The following is a 26391-nucleotide window of genomic DNA, read 5'->3' as shown; positions in this document are numbered from 1 at the left end:
TCACAAAGAAATCCTAGAACATCCTTCAGCATTCAATTTTCAGTGAAGTATATAAAACAATGGAAGAGCTTTCCTGACCATGTCCCACTGATGATAGTGGTGTGGATGATGGATGAAGGGAAGAATCAATAGATGACAGATCTAGAGACGCTCCTTATTTTTCCCTGAATAACATATCCCTGGTCTACAGGCTTACACTGTAGAGTGGATAATTAGCAATAAACAAATAACTTTGTCATTCAGCCTCATACAGATTGAGCTGGGTATTCCCCATCTGCCCCTACAGACGTGGCTCTGCTTTGTGTTCTTTATGCCACAGGACACTGATCTTCCCATCTGTACCAACAAGCCCCTCTCCCTTCTGCTCCTGGCTGATGTAAGCCCAGGGGACCTTGCAGCCTGGCAGAAGGGAGCGAGACTGAGGTGAAGGGTGTAGCGGCACACAGCACCTGCTGCATCACGCTAGCTGCTTCTATTGAGAACTAAAGCACAGGTAGATGGTCCTTACTTTCACATGGTGCTTCTGTGATTTCTCACCCTCTCTGTCTCAGCTGCTGCCTGCAGTCCTCCCAATATACACTTGATTGTTTTTTAATAATATTTATAGACAAGACAACTTGTGTGCTGTGACTTCTGATTTGCGGTTTGTACACTGACTTATTCATTTAGTTTGGGGCTTTTCCTTTTGAAAGTAATCAACATCTTCTGAAAAGTTTCTTTCTTCCTCATGCTATCAGTCTTGTCAGGCTTTAGAAGTTCACAATCACCAAGGAAGAGCAAAGCAATTTAGATAAAATTTCCTGTTCTGAAAGAAGACTTTTGTTATTAAGTGTGAGTCATTCAATAGTAACTGCCAGCTGTTTAATCACAAAGTCATTGTTCATTGTGGAGGAAAAATTGGAATTTGGAAAACAATGAGCTACAACGCTGGGCTCAGAAAATGTTTGACAGACTTTCAAATCCCTTTCAAACTCTGTCTCATCATTTTAACTATAACAGGCCATTGCTTGTAAGGTATCTCACAGATAATAATAAGGAAATCACTGCAACAACTGAAACCTCCTACTCATGGCTTTAATGATCTCTTTACTTGGTGGCCCTTCATGCTCAGGTCACAGGGTATAAATTAAAGACAGTTTCCAGGTGTGTCTTATAAAAGCCTATTAACAAGGACATATAACTGGCTCCTCTATTCCCAAAGTCCAAATGAGTGAAGAGAAGGTAAAGGAATTACAGAAAGTGAAACACACACTAGTAACGGAAGAATATTATGAAGATGGACAATTGGAAAAGAATGAACTCCGGAGCCCGAAGGGCCTGTTCAAACTTCTGGGTTTAACTAATCAAGTGAAAAGCCATCCTGGGTAAACCATTTCATCTCCTTGGGATCTCACACATCAAAGATGATGGTCCTCTACTTATCTACTTATTTTGAGGTTTGATGAAGTAAGGCACAGTAATTACTTTGCAAAATGTTGTCTAGCACTAATGTGAGTGGTATAAGTAATGTGACACTAAAAGCCACCTGGGTGCTTATTGGTTTTATATATCCTTCCATTGACCCAGCTAAATTCTTCCCTTTATGTTTATTCCATGGGATAACTTGATATCTTTTTAATAATTCTGTTCTTTTCTGCTCAAATAATTCAAGTCAATTTCTGTTATAAGGGAAATATTTGACTGTCAAATAGTTCAGCACTCAAAAGAAAGTCCCATTGTAGGGTTTCAGATGCTCACACACCAGAGCATATGAAGATAAAAGTTCTGATCTTCTCACCATCCCTAGTGCCTATCTCACTTGCAACCTGTGCTCCAGTCAGCATGCATGAATTCATGGACAGCTTGAAAGCAGATATCACCACCAACTTCTCTTGGCATCTTCAGTACCTAAACCAGTTTTTGCAACAAAAGTATACGCTTTATTTCACTTATTTTGCACATGTGTGCTCAGGTTTTACCTGTCAGATCAGTTCCTGGACACAGGCATGTGCATGCATGTTCATCCAAAGGGTAATCCAGTTTGGTCCCCCTGCCTTAGATTAAGAGTCCGCCAGCTAAAACAGATGCAACTAGAAGCACTATGCTAAGTCAAATAACTTAGACACAGAAAGACAAATACTGTGCATTCTTGCTTATCTGTGGATGCTAAAACAAATGATCTCAAAGCAGACGAGAAGAGAACAGTGACCAGGAGAGGCTAGCAAAGGGAGCTGGAGGGAAGGCTAGAAGGAGGGTAGAGCACGAGCAACAAGTCACAGTTTGAAGGCATAATATCTAGAGTTCTATGCTGGAGTAGTCTGAAATATATGTTTCATAAAGAACAAGGAGACAATAGATAGTTTTGATTTCATCAGTATGCATTATATGCATTAACTTGATTTGATCAGCATACATTATAAAATATCACTATATTATTTAAGTCTGTACAACTAGTATGTGTTAATTAGAAAAAAATTTCAACTGTCCATTAGTACTTCCAACACTAGGCTATGGAAAGGTTGAAATGCAAATTTTTAGATGGAAGAAGCTGTTTAATTTCAGCTTTAATTAGCTGAAGAATTATGTGAAACCTCCATGGATAAGCCCCCCTTACCCTCCTTATACAGATCTCACAAGCCCCTCTTCCTCTCTGTCCCTTTTTTTCTCTATTTCATGCCTGACATTACTAGGCACTGAATATTAATACTTGAGAATTTTTTGCCCTAATAGCTCTTATTTTCTTCAAAATAGCTGTCCAATCATTAGACAGAATAAAATCCAACCTATCAAAACAGAACAAAAACAGTCAAACAAAAGAATGAAACTGTTACCAGACTTCAAAACAAGTGAATAGGATATTACTTAAGTAAATGAATGAAATACTTTACCACATCGAAGGTCTCCAGAATCTCTACACTTCACTTTACAGAGACTCTGGACATGACAACTTGTTGGACTTTCCAATGTTGTGGAAAGAATATGAGCCTTCTCTCATGCCCAACAGAGGCACTTGTGCTTTGCAATCCTTCTCTCATTTGCAAATCCATTCAGCAAATCCTACTGCATATCTATTCTGTGCCAGGCTTTGGCCATGTGCCAGGGACACAACATTAAAACCAAACAAGCCCATGGTGTGGACACTGTTCACTGGATGCAAGAGCTATGACTCTTCTAAGCAAGAGACACATTCTAAACTGCACACCATGCAGTGACCAAGATGATTTTACACATGGATGAGTCCTTCACAGGCTGTAAAGGGCATCACGGAAGCATGTGATAATATAAACAGTGACTTGCAGAGCTGTGCCACATCCCTCTGGAAGCTCAGGTACAAGGCTTTCCAAGACAGTTTCCAACATAAATACCTCCCACGTGCGATGACCACAGACACAAATAATAGTGTTTACCCTTGCCAAATACTGCGCTTTTTAAATATCAAGCAACAAAAGCTCAAGGATTGGCCTTTTCAGGATGTTCCTTGGCATCATTTTGACAATTTCCTTTTTTCCAATCACATCAATACTCCCCCCCAAGGCCTCCTCATGAAATGCAGCCTGGCAGAGACCAGCTGCATCACGAAATGACCCATCTAGAGATAGACAAGGCCTCTACTAGGTTCCTGAGGAGTGGACCCTGTGAGTTTGGGGGAGAAGGGAAGGAATGGCCGCGGGCTGAGCTTTGGGGCTGGATCTGGAAGATCAGGTCCTGTGGAAGGGGAATCCCCTCCACTGTGCCAAGAGAGCAGGGGAGGATGCAGAGCCCTCTGGGGAGACCTGCATGTTCCAGCCTCAGAGGCTGACACTTTCCACTGCCCATTTCAGCCTCATTTCCTCACGTCCCAGTGCTACACTCTTTCCTCATGAACAGTCTACCTGCAGTTCACACAGAAGCTGCACATGTTTCATTCTTGGTGATGAAGATAAAGGCAAAAATTTCTGTTCCCCTCATTTTACTGAAGAGAAAACCAAAACTCAAGATTCAAGAAACCTCAAGGCCTTAAGAAACATACCCAAGAACAGCCCACTGGAAAGCAGGAAAGGCAGGGAGTCATGTATTACAGTCCTGGATATGGACATAGTCTGTATTGAGACTGGCTCATCCAAAAAGAGAATAATCAATTCAAGGGGTAACTTAGATAAGAAAGTTCAAGGAACAGATAAATGCCAAGGCATGATGTGGCTTGCCACAGTCTGTAAAAAGTTGTGAGGATTGGGGAACTCTTATGTTCCCAAATATAAAAAGGTGGGAACCCACAAGGCACAGCCTGATTAGAACCTTCTGTTAATGGACACAGCCAGCTCAAAGTGACCCCACTGAAATGGGGCTTGGGGGAGAGTTGCCCTCTCCCTTCCCCAAATCAGCTGCCAATGAAATTCACAAGAAAATCAGACAGCCTGATAGGATTCAGAGCAGAGGGAAGAAGGGAGGAGACAGGATGTTTGGGAAGAAGAAATTGAAGGTAGCTCACATGCACTGGACGCTTTTTACCGCATGTCACCCCGCCTTCCCCAAGAGTGATGACTGACTTAGTTAAACATGTTTCTTTCTTTTGAGAAAGGAGACGTTTTAGTTAATCTCAGTGGTTGATCATCTTACAAGTCCTGAGTCACCTTTCCCATGCAGTGTCGAGCAAGGATGAGTTCTGGAGCTATGCTCAGACACCTAACTTGCATGTTTAACAGTTTTGTAAACGTTGTGAAGGTTGTATTCAGTTTCATCTTCAGATTTGAAAGCTCCCCTAAGTGGAGCTTTAAACCCATCAATTATGCTGGATTTCAATGCTGCATGACTCTATCTTCAGGAAGGTAGAACAGCATCCCACCAAGCTATTCAGAATCCAACTTGTACTTAGAGTGTGGCAGGAAAACAAAATCATCAAGATATGCCAAGAAGTCAAGATCAGAAAGATCAGCAAAGCAAAATGAGGATTCCCCTGCCAGTGAAGATGCTGTGGGTGGTGACTGGCAGGGTAGCTTGGAGGTTTTGAGATCAGAAAGGAGAGAAAAACCTTCAAACAAGTTGCCAAAATGAGCAGGTATCAAAGGCCAGACATTGATGGGCCACGAATGCAAGTGCTGGGCTCGTCAGGCAAAGGTAAGCAGGAGGCCAGCTGGGATAAAAGCTACAGTCCACAGTGGCACAGGTGGGCCTGCCAGCATGTTCTGTGGAATAAGAAGCTGTGTTTAAGTGGCCCATGGAAGGGCAGCTGCCACAGGCAGACAGGTGGAGGCTGAGTTTCCTAAAGTAACAGCCTTGCAGTACCCACCCCGCCAATATGGTAGACAGAGTCTGGAGGCAGGGAGCAGTCTGGCCTGTTGGATCATGGCCTGAGCCTTTTGAAATGCTTTGACAGCAGGAACAGCCATTAAAAATGACTCCTGATCCACCAGATCATGGTGGTATTTGTTCTTCTGGTACCTGCTGCTTTACTCAGGTGTACAAGTAGAATCATCATGATCAGATCTAGCAACAGCACAATCACAATGGCATCACCATGACGCTTACTACCAAGGCCCAGGGCTGAACTACTGTCATGCTGGGGCACACACTGCTGACAATCTACCCCACAACCACTCCTCCCTCTTTGCTCAGAGCACCTGTTTCCTGGATAAGCAGTGTTCTAGCACCATGAAATGAAGGATGAGCAGTCTGTGATATTCGTGGAAAATTCTGTTCTCTTTGCCAGGACAAAACATCCACAGACAAAGCCAAAGAGGTCAGAACAGAAAGATGCAAAGTACCTTGTCCCTGTCACAAACTTACCCCAGGCATCACCTCCTTTATATGTTTCCTTTAAGTATACACTGTATATCCTTTCACGTATTTTTATCATTTGAGCCACTATGATTTGCAGTAAAATGTGGCCTATCTGATCCATGTGCATTATCATCTTTAATTCTCCTAATCCCCAGTATGAGGCACAATAGTACCTGTCTTATGACTGAAGCTTGAAAAAGTAAGTTGTGTTAAAAAGTCCAGGACCTGGTGGATTCATGGTTGAATTGCACAAGACCTGTAAGGATGTTGTATTACCAATACTCCTCAGGCTGTTCAAAGAAACTGAAAGGAACTGAGTGCTCCAAATTCATTTTTGGAAGCCAGTATCGCTCCTAAAACCAGATAAGGACCCAACTTTAAAAGAGAACTATAGGACAATCTCTTTAATTAACATAGATGCAAAAAATCCTCAATAAGATAATTAGCAAACAGAATGCATCATATTATCAAAAAGCTGACACATCATGGTCATATAAGTTTCATCCTAGAGATGCAAGGATGGTTCAACATATATAAGGCTATCAAAGTGAAGCATTACATATATAGGAGCAAGGTTGAAAACCACATGATCATATCAATAGATGTAAAGGGGATTTTTTAAATAAAATCCAACACCCCATCATGATTAAAAACCTTGGGAAAAAAAAAACAGGTATAGAAGGACCATCCATGAATGTGATAAAAGCTATCTGTGACAAAACAATAATCAGCATCATAGTAAATAGGAAAAACTAAAAGCATTTCTTCTAAAATCAAAAACAAGACAAGGATGTCCACTATCACTTCTGCTGTTCAACACAGTTCTTGTAACTTTAGCCAGAGCAATTAGGCAAGAGGAAGAAATGAATGATATTTGCAGGAAAGTAAGAACTCAAATTTCACTATTTGCAGATGACATCATATTTTACATAGAAGACCTGAAGAACTGCACCAAGAAACTCTTGGAATTTCAAGTTCAAATTTCAACTCTTGGAATAGTCAATTTCAAAAAAGTAGCAGCATACAAGACCAAAACACAAAAATCACTAGCATTCGTGTATGCCAAACATGTATGGGATGAGAAGAAAATTATGAAAACAATACTATTCACCATTAGTTCAAGAAAAATGAAATACTTAGCAATTAACCTAACTAAACAAATAAAAGACCTGTACAAAGAAAACTACAGCACTCTGAGAAAGGAAATTGAAGAGAACATCAGAAAATGGAAAAATGCCCCTTGTTCCTGGTCATATAGAAGCGGTTTTGACAAAATGGCCACAGTTCCAAAACTGCTATCGAGATTTCATTCAATCCTAATTAAATTACCAACAGCACACTTTACAGATCTGGAGAAAAAATCCTAAAACTCATGAGCAATCAGAAGAGACCCAGGAGAGCAAAAGTAACTCTGAGCAATAAGAGCAAAGCAGGTAGCATAGCAAGAGCTGACTTTAAGCTTTACTACAAAGCAATAGTGATAAAAATGACACGGTACTGGAACAGAAACAGACACTGGATGAATGGAACAGAACTGAGAATATAACAATCTCCCCAGTCATAGCCAGCTCTCCACTCTGTGACAGAGGAACCAAACCATATGCTGGGGGAAAAAGAGTCCATTCAACAAGCGGTTTGGGAGAAGCAGTTACCCATTTGTAGAAGAATGGCACTGAACCCTTATCGCTCACCATATAATAAGTTAAAATAAAAACAGATCTAAATATTAAAACAGAAATCTTAAACCTTCCATAAGACAAAACAGGCAAACGCTTGACACAGGAGTAGGAAAGGAGTTTCTCAACAGAATCTCAATCACACAGGAAACAGCAGCAAGAGTCAACACACTGGGTTATAGCGGGTTAAAGAGCTTCTGCACAGCAAAGATTCAGTCAGGAGAGCGAAGAGACTGCTACAGGATGGGCAAAGCTTTCCAGCTACTCCTCAGACAGCGGACTAACATCTACAATATACAGAATATTAAAAATTAAACCACCTAAAATTAAAGATCCAGTGAAGAAATGGACTAGAGAAATAAGCAGGGACCTCACAGAGGAAGAAATACAAATGGCCAATAAACATATGAAAAAAATGTTCAACATCTTTGGCCATAAAGAAATGTGAATTAAAGCAACATTAAGATTCCAATTTACTCTGGAAGGTGTACATTAATCAATAGCAAATTCTGTGTGGTTGTGGCAAAAAAAAGAACTTTTTTACACTGTTGGTAGCAATGTAAACTAGTGTAACTATTATGGAAATGAGTACGGAGATTTCTCAAAGAATTGAACCTAGAAACTCTATATGACCCAGCTATCGCCCTGCTAGGTATCTTCCCCCAAACAGCTAAAATCATCATACTGTAGCGATATTTGCTTACCAACATTTGTGGCAGCACAATTTGTAATAGCTAAATCCTGGGAGAAGTCTGTGTACCTACCACTAGGTGACTGGATAAGAGAAATGCAGTATCTAAATATAATGGAATACTACTCAGCTATAAAGAAGGACAAACTAGGCATATGTAGGAAAATAGCCCAGAGCAGGGAGCCAGGAGATTACGAAGAGTGCTGCCACACAGGTTGCCCAAGGACCCACTGCCCTGGCTGCCCTGTGAGGAACACAGCAGTCCTCACCCCTCCTGGGCAGGATCCTGCAGCAGATCGAGAGCTTGTGCTCTGGTAAATGAAAGAGCAGCTGAAGAACAACACGTCTAATGCCATCTCACTGTTCAAAGACCAAGTGTGCATATCCAAAGGGAGGTCTGGAGGATGGAAATAAGACTGTTAATAAAGACGATCTCCATACAGTGCAACCAAAGGCAGGGTGGTCATTTTATATACCTCGCACATTTCATCATTTTTTTTTTTAAATTAAAGAAAAAAATCTATTGAGCTTCACAATAATGCTGTATCTCAACAGCTATGGAATTATGCCAAGAAAGCTTTCTCAATTGGGCTGATGGAAACCCTTGCAGACATGCCTCAAATGCAGTTTTAAGAAACAGTTACAAGATTTAACCATGGTGATGTATCTACCATGCAGGCAAAAACCCTGCCTCCAGCCATGTATGCTCTCCAGTAGGTAGACGTCTTTCCTAGTCTCATCTGCGATCAGCTTATGCTTGTGCCCTATCTGTAAGTTCCCTTCTCCCCACTCCTGCACGCCTGCCAGAGCTCCCTCAGACACAGGCCCATGGAAATTCAACCTGAGAGCAGGCCACTGCTCACTGTGCTGTGCATCAGACCAGTAAAGCAACGAGTACCTTCTATAAACCAGGAGCCATTCTCTAGAACACACCCAAAGGTTCCAGAAATGCTAGGATTACTTCCTTTCGCCCTACTTAATGCTACCTACAAAGCACATGTGATTGACAACATCCACTCACATGCAGGTGCTCCTTTAATCCTCACAACAACCCTACCCCAGCGATCAGGTAGAAAAGGCATCTGTTTCACACAGATAGGGAGAGCAAAGCAAAGGGAAAATAGCTTATGAATGCAATCACCTAGAAGGCTAGGACCTTAAGGTCAGAAATGAGGAATACAGATGTTACTGTGGTTATGATTCATCCATTCCAATACCTATAAATACTGCAGCCAGCTATCCAGTAGCAGATCTGTGATACTTGGAGACATGACAGTGAGACTCAGGATGATACAGCCTCTGGGGAAGCCAGACAGCAGGCAAAGTGCCAAACACTGCTCAGTGGGAAAATAAACACTAGGCGATAGTGAAAATGTGCAACATGAGACGTGAAAATTAAGGATGAGTGGGAGTGAACTTAGCATTCTAGGAACAGCATAGGCATAGGTCTGGTGGTTTGCAAAAACTGAGCACATTTTAAAAACTAAAATACAATTGGGTCATAGGAAGAGAAAAATCAGTCAGAAAAAACAGGACACAACTGAAGAAGGAAATACAGAGTAGCCTCTACAAACTTCGTGGAAGCTATGTGAATGGTACTTAAGTTTAAAAATTTACAGGATGCCAGTAACTGGATGTACTTGCTTGGCAGAGTGAGAAGGGGCCACAGTGAACAGGTGTGTGGTAGGAAGTGTTACACATCACTCTTATGATCATGCAAAATTGCACCCAAAAAATCGGAACAGAATTCAATGTGTTCATCTTCTCTTGCGCTCTCATGTTAGCTCCTGAAGGCCCTAGGACGTATCTAATTACGTACCAATGAAATAAGCCATAAGCACAAATGTCTTCCTAAATGGGGATCTTCCCCTGCCCAGCCTTTTATTTCACTGCCTGCCACTTTTAATAAGACCATGTGATAACAAAGTCACCTTAGAAATACAGACAGCTTATCACCTTGAAGAAGTGAGTATCAAAATTTATACAGGAAGAGTGTAAAGCCACATATGTAATAGTGGAGCCTAGGGTAATACATCCACTCCACGTTTGTAGAAATGGCTAAACAGCTCATTTATAGATGATCATGATTTAAGATTTTGTCTTTGGCCATTACACACGAACACCAAGGCACATGAAAGGAATTCAAATCATGGAAAGACAAAGGGCTGGACTGAGAGCCATGAGCCTCCCAACATTAAAGATCCAGGAGAAAGGCAGTCATTAGATTGAAAACCTGTGCACCACATAACCCTTCCAGAGTTAAGACCAATCAATTGGCAAAAATTAGGATTTAGTAACAGGGTAGATTTTGGCCTGTCCAGAAAGTGTCTTGTCAGGTGGCCAGCTCCCCTAGACTAAAAGCTAACACATGAAAACTGTCTCATGGTTTATGTCTTCCCTCCGATAAGTGGCACACCTTGAACTCCTTTCATGAGAAGTAAGTGTAGTCTTACTACAAGAGGAAGAGGAACAAGAAGAGGAGAAACCAGGGGGAAAAGAATTGGAAGAGAAAGAAAACCAAGCCCTGGGTGGTAATCTAGTGCAGTGGTAGCAAACCCATGGCACAGGTGTTACTTGCTCTTGAGATAAAAGATGTTAACATATGCATTGCTTTTGCTAAACTAAAACCTCAAGATTCAGGTTTAATTGCAATCTTGGCACTTTGTGATCAATAAGTGGGTTTTGGTGGCAGTTAGGGCACTCGTCTCTACAAGGTTCACTATCACAAAACTGAGACAAAGCTGCTGACTTTCTGGAGTGGATACAGTGTGGAGAGCAGTGATAGAAAATAAGCACTCAGAAAAAAAAAAGAAGAAAAGATGCCTGGATGCAGGCTCTCCTCAGCCACTGATTTATGGTGAACTCAGAAAAACACAGTTTTTTCTTCGGCATTGCAAAAGTCCCTATGGATGCATGAATGTCCATCTCACAGGGCTACAATGAAGACCAAGTCAATACCTGAACCATCACTGAAGAAATATGAAGCCTTTACCTCAACTTAGCAATAGTCAAGCAAAAAGTCTTAAGTTTCCCCCAACCTGGCATCAGACCTCTGAGAATAAAATGTCCAGTAATTCAAGAACCTGGAATTAGCATTTCCCCAGCCCTGTCCCTACTTATCCTACAGCCACAGGCAGCCTCAGACTTGGACAGCAGGAACTGGTAACAGTGCACTGAGCGGCTAAGTGAGCTGTGTGCTCAGCAGTGAGGACACTAGGATTAATCCCTGTCTGGGGCTGTTCACCTCCACTGGAGACACAATGCCACTTTGGGTAGCACAGGCATCTGGTTGTTCCCAAGAAGCCAGCTGATGGCCCCAACTTGAAGCCTGTAAGTACTTCTGTGTGAAATCTGCTGTCAGGAAAGTCATTCTCTCAGGCTAGTAGGCTCTAATGAGTAGAGACTTGATGTGACATTCCTGAGGAGGGGAGAGACAGCACCTCACAGGCCTTGAAAAGGAAGAGAAATGTTTTCCACTCTAATTGCCAAGGAATGCCCAGGTGAAGAGGTGGGTCCTGGAACTAGTGGTTCAGTGGTTCTGGGATCTTCCTGGAGAAACACTTAGCAGACATTTAAAAAGGTGAGCTGGGGACAGAGGTCACCTGAAGGTGAGGTCAGCGCAGGAGAAAGAGCTCACAGAACCTTTTCCTCCCAAGCTTCCTCATCCTCAGCTGCATCCCCTACACTCCCTAGAAGAACCACTGAACAGACACCCCTTTAAATCTACTTCCTGGCATCCAACAGTTCTAGCTGCTATTATTTATAACATTAGTTTAATTAAAGCTCCCGTGAGATAGATTAATTTTTTACAGTGGTGTAGAAAATTAGTTCTCTCCAAAGAGCACCATCTCCCGTGGTCTAGCTGGAAAACTAATGCAGCAAATGAAATTCTTTTTGACTTAAAAAGTTCTCATGATTCACACATTTTTTATTCCCCAGTGCTCCTTTGCAACCAGTGGAACATAAGAGGAACAGTGACAAGGAATTCACACATGTGTATACTTTTCCCATAGGGTTGCATCTCATGAACTGTTGTGGCTTGAAGTTTCATTTCCTATCCTTTCTTGGAAAAAATAACCGTATATCCATTAGTAGTATTTTCGATAATAAGCCATTCATTTCTCTAACATATTTTCCCTCCATTTACAGTACACAGACCCACATCTGTGAAATGCAACAACAGCACAAGATGTGGCTGGAGGCCTGCACAGGAAATCACTAGAAATACAGAGTGTTATTTTTCTCTCTGTTTTACTACATCTTGGGCCTCGTATTTCTAATAAAACACCTTCTTGCCATCTACTGATAGTCTCTGCCAACAAACCATCAGATAAAGGATCTTTATCGGAAGATTCTATTGTAGTATTTTTTAAAAATTCTTTTCACTGAACTTTGAAAACCTGGAATGCAGATTGATGGAGAGGAAATGGAGCTATGATCACTTCTACTGATCCTCCCACCCCCTACCTCTCTCTGCCATTGAGCCCGCAGTTAACTAAACACATACTTAACCCACCAGGGAACAAGAGAAAAAGATGAAAGTTCTTGAAAATCCAAAATTAGAAATAGGTCAGCTACTGATGTCAATAGAACACACAGCAAAGTTAAACACAGAATCCACTTAATGAGGTTGAAATAGATAAACCCAGGGCACACAGCCTAGGTGGAAGTGTGGGGGGCCCTGTTGTCATGAGGCAGGAGACATGGTAGAGGCAAGACCGCCTCAACAATTAAGCAACCACTCTCGATTTCATCAAGGAATCTACACTTCTGAGTGCATCAGCTTAGCTCCCTACAGCTTTAATTCACTCTCAGTATTATTCAAATCTCCGTGACTCTGAAACATCCCTCAGTATTCAGAGGATGCGTTATGTTTATAACAGCACAACTATCCTTCATCTGCTTGCTACATTACACTGCTCTGTCTTGTAGGTCACCGAGCTGCCACGGCCTCCATGACCAGGGTAAGCTTCAGCCAGCCTCATGAGCTGTTCGATGTCATATGTCTGACGCACAATACTTTGGAAGAAAGAAAGGGTACAAGGTGGAGAAAACAAGAAGCTAATAGCCCTTAGAGTCCAAAAATTCAAATCCAGCCTTTACTCCAATAAGAAAGGAGGTGAGTGATGTTAAAAGACAGAAAGCATCCAGGGAAAGCAAGTTTTTGTCTGTGCTCATGAGTAACTCATTGCCTATCAATCAACACATAAACTCAGGTGATTGTCATACCCCTGCTGTTGTACTGCACCAGTGGCCCTGAGAAGAAGCTTCCTGGGTTGCTCTCCCTGGTCCTGAATGGAAAGAGGCAGGCGGCGCTGAAGTAGGTTCCAAGATGAGACAGAATCAGAGATGCCTAGAAGGCCAGCAATGGAAGGAGCTGAAAGTCACCTGGTTCCATCCCTCCCTGTATACTGAGAAAGCTGGCACCCAGAGACAATACACACTTTGCCAGGAGTCACACAGTGTAACAAAATCGTTCAGCTCGAATTTTCTGTCCAGAATATCTGAGGGCTCAAAGCTAAATTTTCAAAGCAGGGAAGGAAATGAAAATGCTGTTCTACTCAGTCATGTGGGCTTCAAGAGGTCTACACAATTATAAGTAATGAGCTTCCTCACTTTCTAAAACCTCGCATCTCCTCACAAATGTCACAATTTGGACTCCTGAGCTGAGGGGAGGGGAATGAACTTTTGAACACACTTCTCATAAGAATGAGGAAGGAAAGAAGCTGTGCCACATTCTCAAAGCAGTCAGGATCAACAAAAGATTTTTCTTCCCCACTGCACCTTCAGTAGCTATTTTTAAGGTGATACTCTTAGTGAGCAACCAGGCACCACTGTACTGCACAACAGTCCAGGAAACTAACATGGATGACTGGGAAACCCTGGCTAGGTCCCAGCACTCAGAAACACCTCAAGGACCTGGTTGGCTTCCAAGACTGTGATGTATCATGGGTCCACATGACACATAAGGTACTGAATCCAGGGGGCATAAGCCACTTCATAGACATTAAGACCTGACTAAACTGTACTTGTTCCCAGAAGAATACTTCACACTCTTCTTTGTATGATGGTACAGATCTACAGTATTTAATGATGCTCTATACTTTATAGTAGCTTGAAACTTTCAGAAGATTTGACATGACCCTGTAGCTACATTCCTCCAACAACTAGCTGATAGAAAAGCCAATACTACTCATTTTAAACACAAGCATGCATGCATTCTTGGCATGTGAATGAATGAATGTATGAATGAATAAATGAATGAATGAAAGAAACTGAGATAGAGATTGCCTTTCACAAGCCTATGTCAGATATGATGCATATTTTTTAAAGTGGCAACACTGAGATAAGAATTTAGAATGCATTTTAGTCTAGGTTAAGCCACAGAACTCTGCCTGGAATATGGAACATGGAACACAGCACTTCCCTTTCTTTCCCTTCCCTTCCCTCCATTATGATGTGGGGAATGTTTCTAATGAATTTTAAATGATTAAACAAATAAGCCATGAACTTCCTGGTGGCTCAAACTCTTTTAATTCTTTGTCTCCTACTCAGCCTTGCAGAGCTGCCCAATAAACTAATTGATGGGCTGAATGAAAATTACAAGTTACCAAATAAAGGAAAGGAAATGTGTTTCTCTGGTTGGTGAGTGGGGAAGATTTGCTTATGTGAATTCCAGGTGCTGATGAATTCTGTCCTTTGAATAATGAGGACAGGCTGCCAAGTGAGTTGAAAATGGAAAGAAGATTAGTTCTGGTCTTATTCTGGGCTTTGTTGGCAACTATTAATATAAAAACAGCTGTAAAAAACCCAAGGCAGTGGAGATAAACAGCCTGGACACCACCTAAAGATTGTCTTTCACATTTCCACCTTGGGGTAATCTGTCTCCAGTATATAGGGAGCATCTAACTAGATCCAGCTAAACAGCTGAAGCAAGGAAAAAAGCGTAAGTCCCAGTAGCAAGCACAAAGTGTTGAACCACTGACTGAAATAGCAGTTGCTTTTCTTGTGACAAGTTATGTAATTAGGTCTGGAAACGCTCTGTTTTCTCAATTCTATCTTTATGGAAAAAATAGTGGGAAATTCTAGCATACTAAAATTCTCCAGAGCAATAGAATTGCGTGAGAAATCTCTTCTTCCTGGCTTTATGTTTGATTGTGACCATCCATAGCATCTCTCCTGGTGTGCTTGTGATTGTGTCTTGGGCAATGCACATCATTAGCATACTATGCAGATAGTGTGGAAGGGTGAAAAGATTTGGATTTTGGAGGTACGTTAGCTTAAGGTTTCATGTTGGTGCTTCTTATAATATGATGATACTAAAACTTAAGTATGTATCTCTTGGAGCCTAATTATTTACAAATCTATAAAATGGATCTAATAAAAGTGTCCCCACATGGCTGTGCCAAGGAAATGTAAAGCCCAGTCCATCACTCAACCTGTAGAACATGTTCCATTAGTGTACGTCTCTCCTCCCAAATCAGCGTGATGAATTCGGTCATTGGAGCCCATGTCTTTCCAGGCAGCACACGCACAGGAAAGAGCTGAAGAGCCTAGAAGTCAGAGGCACCCATGAGTCAGACGGGCTCAAATCCCAGTGCTGTCACCCATGAGCAGCAGGACTGCAGACAGATAACATAATACTGGGATTCTTCATTTACAAAAAGAAAAACAGCAGTATGGGTATGAAATGAGTCAATCTGTGTAGTGGGCTAAGCACAATCAGTGCCCAATGCACATTACCTGTCATCTCTGTGTATCTCCTAGTCAGCAGAATAACCGTGGGGAGGAGCTTGAGAAAAACAAGAGCATAACTCCCAGGGTGAAATGGATCCAGAAATAAGAACCTGCAGGTGGTATGAAACACATGGTGATAGAGTGAAAATGAGCCTTTGTGACATCCTCTTGCTGTGAGAGGTGTCTACGCGAGAAATGGTAGACCAGCATCTTGGTATGGGGGACAGAGCCTCTGCTCCTGAGGTCGGTCAGCACTGGGTCGGAAGACTCCCGTAAGGAGAGTGACTTCATTTTGCCCGCTACAGCTTGCCCTCTCCTTATTCTTTCTTCTACCTTTCCAGGGCTCTGCTTCAGCTTCTTGGTTTTCCAAGCGCTCATTCACTTGTTGCAACCCAGGTTCTCCACTAGGTCCATCCTCTCCACCCAAAACAAGGCTCTTAAAATCCAGCACCGAGCTTCAAGCCTTGCCTGCCTGCATGAAAACCACAAGAAGAACTTCCTAAAAATATATGTGCATTAGGATATTTATTAAGCCATAAAAATGAAATTCTGTCATTTGAGACAATGGGGTAGAACTGGAAGACGTCGAGTTAAATGAGAAAAGCCAAGCACAGCAAGAGGCGTACTGAAGGTTCTCATTCATTCAGAAGCTAACAAAGCTGCCTCATCAGAGAAAAGAGTAGAATAATGGTTGAGGACTAAGGGGTGGGTAGAAAACATTTAAATAATCAGTTCCAAAATGCAGAGAATTAGAAGGAATTAGTCCTAGAGTTCTAAGCCACAGCTGGATAACTACAGTCTACAACAACTCATTATATATATGAGCACAACTAAAGAGTTTATAGGTTCCTAACATGTAAATCTGATAAATGCTGGAGAAAATGAAAACACTAATCGCCCTCATTTGATCACTATAAATAGTATAGATAAATTATCATATTGTGTCCCATAAATATGAACAAATATTGTGTGTCAATTAAAATTAAAATATAAAAATATGGCTTCACTGGTTCCACTGTCATTGAATTTGATCCAGTGGGTCAGAGACAGAGCTTGGCTATCTGTATTTTTATGAGTTCCTCAGGCAATTCTTAGGAATAGTCAGATGTGGGAATCACATCTTTAGACTTTTCCTGAACAAAAATCAAAATTTATTTCTCCTATGAATCAGTCTTTCAGAATCCTTTTATCCCCTGACCTATCTAGAAAGCTTACTTGTGTTCTGGGTTTTTGAATAGTTAACTGGCAACAATTTCATATGGTCTCCCCGCTCTGGGCCAGGGGTACAGCTCAGGGGAGCAATTGCCTGCCTGGCAAGTGCAAGGTCCTGAGTTCAGTTCCCTCTACAAATATATATATATATATATATATTCCCCAATCCCAAGACTTTACACAAAGGAGACATGTCATGTCATAAGCCACAAAGAGAAAAACATCAAGAGAAGCAAAGAGACACGGCATGGATTTATCTTAAAGCTGCAGACTTCTCATCCTCTCCCATTCTCCCAGGAAAGAGGTCCTCAGAGTCATGAAGGGCACAGGGAGGAAAGCTGGGAGGCACGAATGGGGAACACCGCAGATTCAGACTATACCACACACACACACACACACACACACACACACACACACACAACACATACACACACACACACACAAACACACACACACACAACACATACACACACACACACACACACAACACATACACACACACACACACAAACACACACGCATATTCAATAGCAAAGGCCAAGCACCATCCCCAGGATTTCACAAGAAATACCTTGCTGGACATTCCCAGTGGTAAGAGGAGGGATGCTTGCTGATAAGTGCATAATTATGTGATTTCATCATTCTGTGTGCTCAGACAAACTAAGGAGGTTGCAGTGTCATCAGGCGACATACCTCATGGGATCGCTGTCTTACAAGTTGCCTGTTGTTGGCTTAAACCGTAATTAAGTAGTGAATAATTAGCATTAGTAATTCCACATTGATATTTGTATTTCTTTTTTACAAATAAAGAAGCTGAGAGGCAAGGAAATTAACCTGCCTAAATTTATACAGCTAACAAATGACTGAGAATGGCAGGAAAAAACATTTCACAGGAACCCTCAGAGAACATGCAAGGACAGGGAACTCCGGCTTCACAGTGGCCGATTCAGTTTCCTCTTTTTTCTCTTCTCCAAAGAGAAAGATGTGAAGAAACAATAAAACTTTTGGAAAAAAAGAAGAAAAAATGCATAACAAGAAAACAGCAAGTGGGACTTCGCAGTTGAGAATTACTCAACGCAATGATCTAAGCCCACTTTCTGGCAAGCAGTGCCCTTCCTCCTGACAGCCTGGGCATTGGAGGCCCTGGGGAAACAGTGCTACCTGGCAGACCCCGTTAGTTCTAGAAAACCAAATCTGCCAATGAGCTCAGGAAGGAGGAACAAAGTACTGGCTTTATCCAGGCTGCGTAGACCACACCTTCAGGGGAGAAAGGAGCCAGAGTTTCTTTGGAAACTGTTTGGGCGCGCATATTATATCTAGTTGAATCTAGTTGGACTCAGAAGTCCACAAAGCATCTTAAATAACCACATCAAAATGGAGTGAGACTCGCTTCAGTGTTCCAGCACTTCCTTTGAACCTGACACTAGGTTCCTGCTCTTCCAGATCTTGTAAAAGAGACCCCAGAGCTAGAATAACAAGCACATTGGCGAATCTCAACACAAGGCATAGTGTATCATTGACTGCTCTTTAACTATCCCCTCATGGATAGGTCTGGAAAGCACACTGTTCCCAGCCTCCTGTGCTGCTTCCAGGGCTCAGAACTGAGCCATGTGCTTGAACAGTCATTCTAACCTTGAAGGCATCATTAACAAGAAGTAATAATGCATGGACACTTCTCGGAATGCAAAAAATAAAAATAAAAATATAATTGGACTTGGGTTACTCTCCATAAGGATTTTCAGGAGATTCGGAGGAGACTGAAACTTTTTCCCTGACCACCATTACCTGGCTGTCCAGGTACAAATCACCCAATAAAGACCAATGGTCTTTTCCCTTCATCAGCTCTCAGTGCCGCTCTTCACCACAACACACAGCCCCTGGAGGAAACCCCAGGCCTCACACATCATAGTGCCACTCTAATGAGCTAGAAGGCTTATATCTCTGAAAGGAATGGAAGACATTCAATTTCAAAAAAGCCCAAGGACAGCCTCTTTCAGAGGCTCCATTTGGAAAAGACATTTAAGCAAAGTTGTGCTTGATGAAGTAAATAGAATTAGCTGCTTCAGTAGCCACCGGTTCTCAGATGTATTCTAAGGGAAACCAGCTTATTCGCTCCCAAGTGGAATGAACTCAACAACAATACATCACAGTTAACTGCAGTCACAGCTCCACGGAATTTCAGCTAAGCCTGGCGCACACTGAGGTGCATTTAATACTCCCCAGTCTGCAATCAGCCTTTTGTGCATTTGTTCCTGATCACAGGGTACAGTTTCATCTTAATGAGCTGTTTTCTTATTGTATTACGGTTGGTCATTTCAGCATGCCTAATGGACCATTCCATACGTTAAATGACAATTAAGGTCCCTTGGGTTTGTTTCCTGGCAAGTCGTGGAGGGTCTGATTTATTTCCCCTTCCCACTGCCTGATTTCAAGGGTAGAATCACTCAAGACCAAAGACAAAGGCTTACCGATTGCAGTCCACGTGGAGCAGGAGGTATGAGGCACTAACTGACAGAGCCACCTTGTGCCACTGCCCATCTGCCATCCGGTAGGGAAGTGCCTCTGTCCTGGACCTCCCCTTGTGCACGTAGTGATAGCGAATCTCATCCCGCAGGCCACTGCTCTCCAGCTCAAAGTAGCTGCATGCAAAGGAACAAAGTTTGTTTTATTTCCATTCTGGGTAGCGTGGCTCTCATCAGTCCCCACCTCCTTACAGCAGGTCTCTCAGATTCTAAAATCAGTGAAGCACCACAAAAAAACCATGAGCTGAAATCAACTGTGCAGGTGGGACCCCACTCACTCACTGTTGGGGAGTCCTCATGGCAGCACCTTGCACCTCTGAAATGGAGACCAGTGGATCTGCTATGAATAAGGATTCACAGCTAATCAACAAGCCTGGTGCAGGGCTCTGACACACTGAGGAGCACAGCTCAGAGCTCTGCTCCTGCTGTCTGAGAAAGGCCATTCATGTGAAAAGGATGCATTAATGTTTAGTTTTAGAACTGCTATTTGAACTTTTTCAAGAGTTAATAAAAATAGAACTCATATTAGACATTGGAGGTTGAAACACATTGCAAGAGCAAAAGGGTTATTTAAGTCTCCTTCTTCCCCCTTTTCCTCCTGCTCCTTTCCTTCTTTTTCACCTCCTAAGCCTCCTACTCTTTTTCCCTTGGACAAAAAGTTTTAACTGGACAATTCCTAAATGAGGACCAGGGGAAGAGAGGTTAAAGCCACCACTTATGAATCAGTACTTGAAATTATCACACAATGAAACGTGCAGTTGCTATCTCTTTCCTGAGATTTTTGTGAATTCCAGGCCCATGAGGAATTCTTAGTGCCACTACTGTGATCAGAACTGTAGCCCAAAGTACAGCAGGTCATGGGACATGCTTCTGACACCTGGCAGAGCTGGCAACTTTGTGTGTGACAGCAGCATTTCATCTTTGACACCTCGCTTTTGAGATGAGTCACCATCACTGAGTAATCAACACTGGGCATTACCAAGCTGCCAGGCATCATGCTAGCAGGTCACTTGCACGATGTAATTTATTGCCCACAAAAACTACATGACCAATATCATTATCACTTTTCAAAGATTAAAAACAATGAGACTTAAGGATTAAACAACACATCCAGGACAAGGTTTAAACCCAGATTTCAATTAGAGTCTGTGTACTTTTTAGCAGCTTACGGCCAACCCAAAGGACACCTTCAGTCATGACCAGTGTGACCTCCATGCCAACCTCCGGCAATGTGTTCACAGGACAAGGCAAGGACTACTTGGACAGGGACCACACTGTGACTAGATCCGGAAGGACCTGCTGCTTCTCTCCTATCCACGGGGTGGGCCTGATCCTAAAAGCCAGATTGTATTTAATCTAAAATGTAAAGCACGTCTTCTATGAGGATGAAATGAATACATCATGAAACTCAGCCCATATTACTCACAATTCCCAAATCTTACATCAGAGAATAAATGCATATTTCTTGCTCATGTCTCACAAGGGATCTTCCCAAGAAAGAATTTCACGGGAAGAGAATCAAGACCAGCCTCTGACTCACCTCTCCTCTCTTACACCAGGACAAAGAACCAAGCATAAATTGAAGAAGTTATTTACACAACAGAAGCCAGGTCTTGGTCCCAGGTACAAATATATTAGCAATAATTAATAAAGCACAAATTAATAAGATCAGAAAATACATTTCCTTAAAATGTATTTTAAGGAAATTATCCCATTTCTCCTAAGGAGCTGAAAGAGTAGAATTGATCAGGTGACTGAAAAGTGAAGAAGATCTTACAGATTATCTGATCATTCATTAATTCACTCACTATGTCTTTACCAAACAAACAATGAAAGGCTTAAAACATAGTAAACTAAGGGTCCCTCTCTTAAGGTGTATTGAGACTAACAAAGCAGATAGTAAAATGTGACCTTCCCAACAAACCCTTACAAAGTAGGAAACCCCCAAAGAGAAGGCAAGGGAAGGAATGGGTGTCATGTGCCAGGAACAGGCCAGGTGCTTCCACGAGCATTGTCCTGTTCCACTTTTAAATGCGTATTATTATTGCCTATTTTTCTGATGGGTTTGCACATGATCACAGATATTGAGTACTTTGCCCCAAAGCCCACAGCACACCCAGTGCAGAAAAGCACCATGATCTTATAGTGGGGATTTTACCAAGCTTCAAATGTCCCAAGAAATCTCCCAATTACTCTATTTTGACCAATAATTGACTCCTGGGGGAAAGGACATGACTTTAAAATAACTGCAATCGATGACAATTAGATACGTTCACAGGGATCAGCTGACACAATCATTAAAGTAAATACATTTAACTGGATTTAATCAGCATTCCCGGGGCTATGGCCTCACTGAGCAAGTACTTAGTGCATTATAAATAGATCATTTAAAGATCACTTTACAAAGCATTGGAGTAAATGATTACCTTGTGGTCATCATGAGTGTACAGCTATGTGAAAAAGAATGTGTGACACAAGTGAACCCCTGTATCTTAGGGTACTGTTGCAGGCAGTATCAAAAAGTGCTGTGTTTCAAACAACTGGGATGAAATCCATGCCCTTCAAGACCATGTGTTTTTGGAAAAAGTAAGTTAGCTAACTGTGAAAATGACACCAGGGAGAGAGAAACCTTGAACAGCCAAGTGACATCGGGATAAAACTGTGTCATGAAGGCTGAGAAGGGAATAAGACAACAACTTCCAGGCAATAAGACAAGCAGAGATGTAGAACTTGATCCTGACAGCACCTTGGAAGGGTGGTCACTGGCATGATGGGACTCAGCTACCTTGTGGGAAGAGGGAGGAACCTTGACTTGGAGTAAACTTTGTCCGCCACAGTGTCGCTTGTAAACGGTCATCACCAGGGCCAACTCAGAGCCCCAGGACCCAACCAAACTTCCTGAATCAGAACCTGCATTTCAGCAAGACCCCAGATGATTCATGTGCACATTAAAGCTTCAGAATCACAGCAGTGGAGTGTTCCAGATGTGGCTTTATCTTCTGGCCAGCTGGCTGTAAGGAAGGAGCAGAAATCTGAGGCTACAGGCTGGTGACTTGGAGCCTCCTGGTGCTGGCAGGGAGAGCAAGGAGACAGGAAGTGACCAGTCCAGCCCTGAGGGCCCTCACTCTTCAGGCTTCAAGGGTTCTGGAGTCTTTCTCGAGCCTTGAGAGGGTTGGGAGCACAGGACGAGGGATAAAGCACTGGATGGATTTGTGAGTAGCTCTTCCTCCTTTAACCTCGGACCTCAGCCAAGCCTGCTGTTCCAAAGAACTGCTCTGGTTCCCCGAAAAGCTGCTTGCACATGATGTGATATCTAAAGCCAGCAATGATATTCCATCCTAACTGTTTTTCTTTTCCAGGCCAAACATTCTTCCCTTGTACTCCTGTTTCCCACCTATGCTATGAACCCTCCTGGATAAGGATTCTGACTTATTCCTCTTTCTAGATACTTCCCCATGTGGGTCCCCACATGCCTGCCATGGTCACCTGTGCAGAGATGCACTAATACCCAGTACAGTGACACAGTGACATGATGTCCTGCTTTGCTCTGAGCTGTCACAGGCAGAGGCGCCTCTCGCCACCCACTCAGACTTCTTCATCTGCTGAAACCCAGTCCCCTCACAGAAAGTGCTGTGAGGACAGGTGTGTTCAGATGTCTTCAGAGCTGAATTTCTAAGGCTGGGGCCTTTGCCCAAGCACCAGGCAGGCCCTATGCTAGAACATGAGCAACTCCCCCAAAGCTCACCCACGGGTGCTGGGGACCATCAGTATTACCACGACCTGAAGTTAAATGTCATGGGATTGTGCTCACTTCAGCAGCACATGCGCTAAAACGCCTCACAGGACTATCTGGATTCCTGTATATATGGAAATGATACTCAGAAGGGCAATTTCTACATAATATACATAGGTATTAAAATGTTGTCACGTTCCCCAAATTGATGCAATACAACCAACCATTGGGAGATTATACATTCATGTGTAGAGAGATTGTGAACTACATATATTTCATGTAAAGACTGTATAAGGAGTATAAGTGAAAAATATGGTCAGTATTTAAATTTTTCAAAATGTGTTCATTGAAACACACAACTGCCATTAATTCCCCTCAGAATACCCCTCTCGCTTTGAACACACCTGTCCCACCGTGCTTGCCACTTTCTGAAGCAGTTCCTGATGTCTTCTTTCATACGTGTCTTTAGTGGCACTGTCCTGGCCGCCCTGGTGTCCTGAATTGATTCGGAACATTTGCCCTGCACGGTCATTTCCACTCTGGGGAAGAGTCAGGAGTCTCTTGGTGCCTGATCTGGTGCTGTGGTGGATGAGGACACCATGTCATGTTTTTAGGAGCCGCTTTTCTGTTGATAGCACCAGAAAGCAGCAATCAAAGCATTTTTATCATATTTCAAAAAGACTCATGAAAGAGGATTTCGAGAACCACCTCAGATGTAGCAAGAACAATGAGGTGACTGTGCTCAAAGCAGGGGGAAGTGTTTGAGGGGGCTCATGGCGATACCTCTTTTGCTTTGCTAACTTTTTAAAAACTGTAAAATTCACTGTAGTTTTGATCACAGGATTAATAGTAGATACACTACCCAAAGCGTAAGGTGGTTATTACTGGATGAATGCATAGTTTCTGTGTATAAACAGAACAAGTTAATTTTAAATGCTAACCAGCACTAGTCCAATTAGGGAAGACGAGAAGTCTCTATATATAAAGATCTCTTTTCCAGCTATACTGTGAGGATCCTAATGTCTACAGAAATGCATCACACCTTGAAGACCTCACAGTCACTCCTGTACCTACTCACACTCCAGTAGTGTCCAATGTACCCTCTGGGCCCTGAACAAACAATTTCTTGGTGGAAAATCAAGGCAGAGTTGACTTAGGAAACAAGGTCAGATTCCTACCCAGCGTTTACCTCTGGGCAGAATTCTCATCTCAGGGAAGAAGTTCTCAAAGTTGATGAAAAATTAGTGTCCTGGCATTGCGTATGACCTCCACAAAAGGTAATTCTATCACTGTAAATGATAATATCAATGTTAACCAAAACAATATACCTAACATTTATATGTACTGGTTACTAAAATTTACTGAGTACTTAATCACTGGCAGAAGTACCTTTAGAATTTTGTATTTCATAGTAAAAGAACCCAATCACACACTAATGGTATTTATTTCTTATATGTTTAAAAAAGTAGTTCCACAGCACTGACTGTAAACTCTGGACTCTTCTGCAAATATTGGTAATTTAAACCTGAAAATGACCTTCAAAACTATTATTATCATCCTTAGTTTACACAGAGAGATGTAATAACTTGCCCTAAACTACAAAAGTCAATAGAAGCAGAACAACAATTCAAAGAAGAGCAGTGTGGCTCTAAGGTTAATACTTTACATAGCAACCCCAGTCTGTATTTTTAACCATGGTTTCTTTGTGCAGACAGAAATGAGAGTCTGAGAAATCAAACAGCCTTGGGGGCAGAACTATGACCTGCACCTGGACCTCACAACACCTTGGCAGATGCTCCCGATGGAGATCTCCTTTACTCTAGACTGTGTCACATGTTTTAGTGATGACATCCTACTCATCTCATATCACAGTGTAAAAGCTGAAACTCCAAAGGATAGAGTGGCTTGTGGGGAGTCACATGACTCCTAAAATTCAAACACAAATCTGCCCAGTTCTAGCACCCGTGTTCTTCCGACGACTCTGTACCTCTTCCTGGGGACAAAGGCCTGACCATATCAGGAGCAGAGGGCAGAAAAGCTCAGGTGCACTAAGGATGTTCCATGGCACCAGGGCTTCCTTCTGCTGGCTCAGAGGCCAGGCCTGTGCAGTGCGCTCTTCGCAACCAAAAGACAACACTGCAGCTGCTCACACTGGGGCCTGTTCCCTCCCTGGGCCTCTGTCCAATGCTGGAGTAAGGAAGATAAAAGGCCAAATGCAGCAGGCAGGTGACACTACTCCTCACTCAGGCTGGTGTCTCACAGGAGCCGCACACTAAGGAAGAGGAAGTGACACAAGTTTTAAATAAATAGCAGGGTTTCAACCTCTATCGATGAATTACAGATATTTTGGCAAATCACGTTCCTGCCTCTCTGTGCCTCAGGTTCTCCTGTCTGCTAAATAAAATGATAGAATCTGACTCACCACACCCTCGGATTTCTCGGAAGGACTCAGCATCTGTAGCGGAGGGAAGAGATGGGACAATAACCTCTCAACTACAGGAGCTTTGCTTTCACCTGTTGGATAAATTGAAGTTTCCCAAAAGATCTAATTTGGGCAAAAGAGAGTCACTTTCAAAACTAGTTTTAAATGATTGAACAGATAATCTTGAGTGTCCAGCTCCATTAAACTCCTGTCATTCATTACCTACTGGGAAAACTGTTAAATTTGAAAAGAAGCTGAATGCTGGGTTGGTGAGTGAGCTTCAATCAATCCCTGAGGTCCCTGTCAACATTCAGGCTCCAGGATCCTTTGTGGGCAGAAGGAGAGAGGACCAGAGAGGGAAGATGTAACACACATTGCTAAGATCTATGCATCTCCCTCCTCCCTGACACATATTACACTGTTTCCTCCCCTTGTGAATCTAGGAGGGACCACATGACTAGTAGGAATAAAAGCGCATGTGCTGGGACGAGGGGAGCTCAGTCACACCCATGCCCAGGGAGCTGAGTCAGAGGAACCCTCACCCTCACCAACTGCAGAAGGTCCTTAGTGGATCAGACATCATGAGATGGAATAAGTCCAGATCTGTAAATGATGGCAGAGATCAAAGAGTGCATACCCCATACAAACTAATAATAAACTGG

General features: G+C 42.5%; 1 protein-coding gene across 2 annotated transcripts in view; it reads right to left on the bottom strand.

Moving 5' to 3' along the window:
• The window catches only part of LOC100728286 (protein kinase C-binding protein NELL1), a 755088-nt gene that overhangs the window by 601858 nt on the left and 126839 nt on the right, over window positions 1-26391 (bottom strand). For both annotated transcript variants that reach the window (XM_063256788.1, XM_063256789.1), the window contains exon 4: window positions 19521-19691. In XM_063256788.1, coding sequence (XP_063112858.1) covers window positions 19521-19691 — 171 coding nt within the window. The remainder of the gene's footprint in view (window positions 1-19520; window positions 19692-26391) is intronic.

Source organism: Cavia porcellus, unplaced genomic scaffold (assembly GCF_034190915.1).
Source record: "Cavia porcellus strain 051 isolate PalLab524CR breed Dunkin Hartley unplaced genomic scaffold, mCavPor4.1 scaffold_9, whole genome shotgun sequence".
In the NCBI taxonomy this organism is placed as follows: Eukaryota; Metazoa; Chordata; class Mammalia; order Rodentia; family Caviidae; genus Cavia; species Cavia porcellus.
This window is presented reverse-complemented; position numbering and strand designations above follow the sequence as displayed.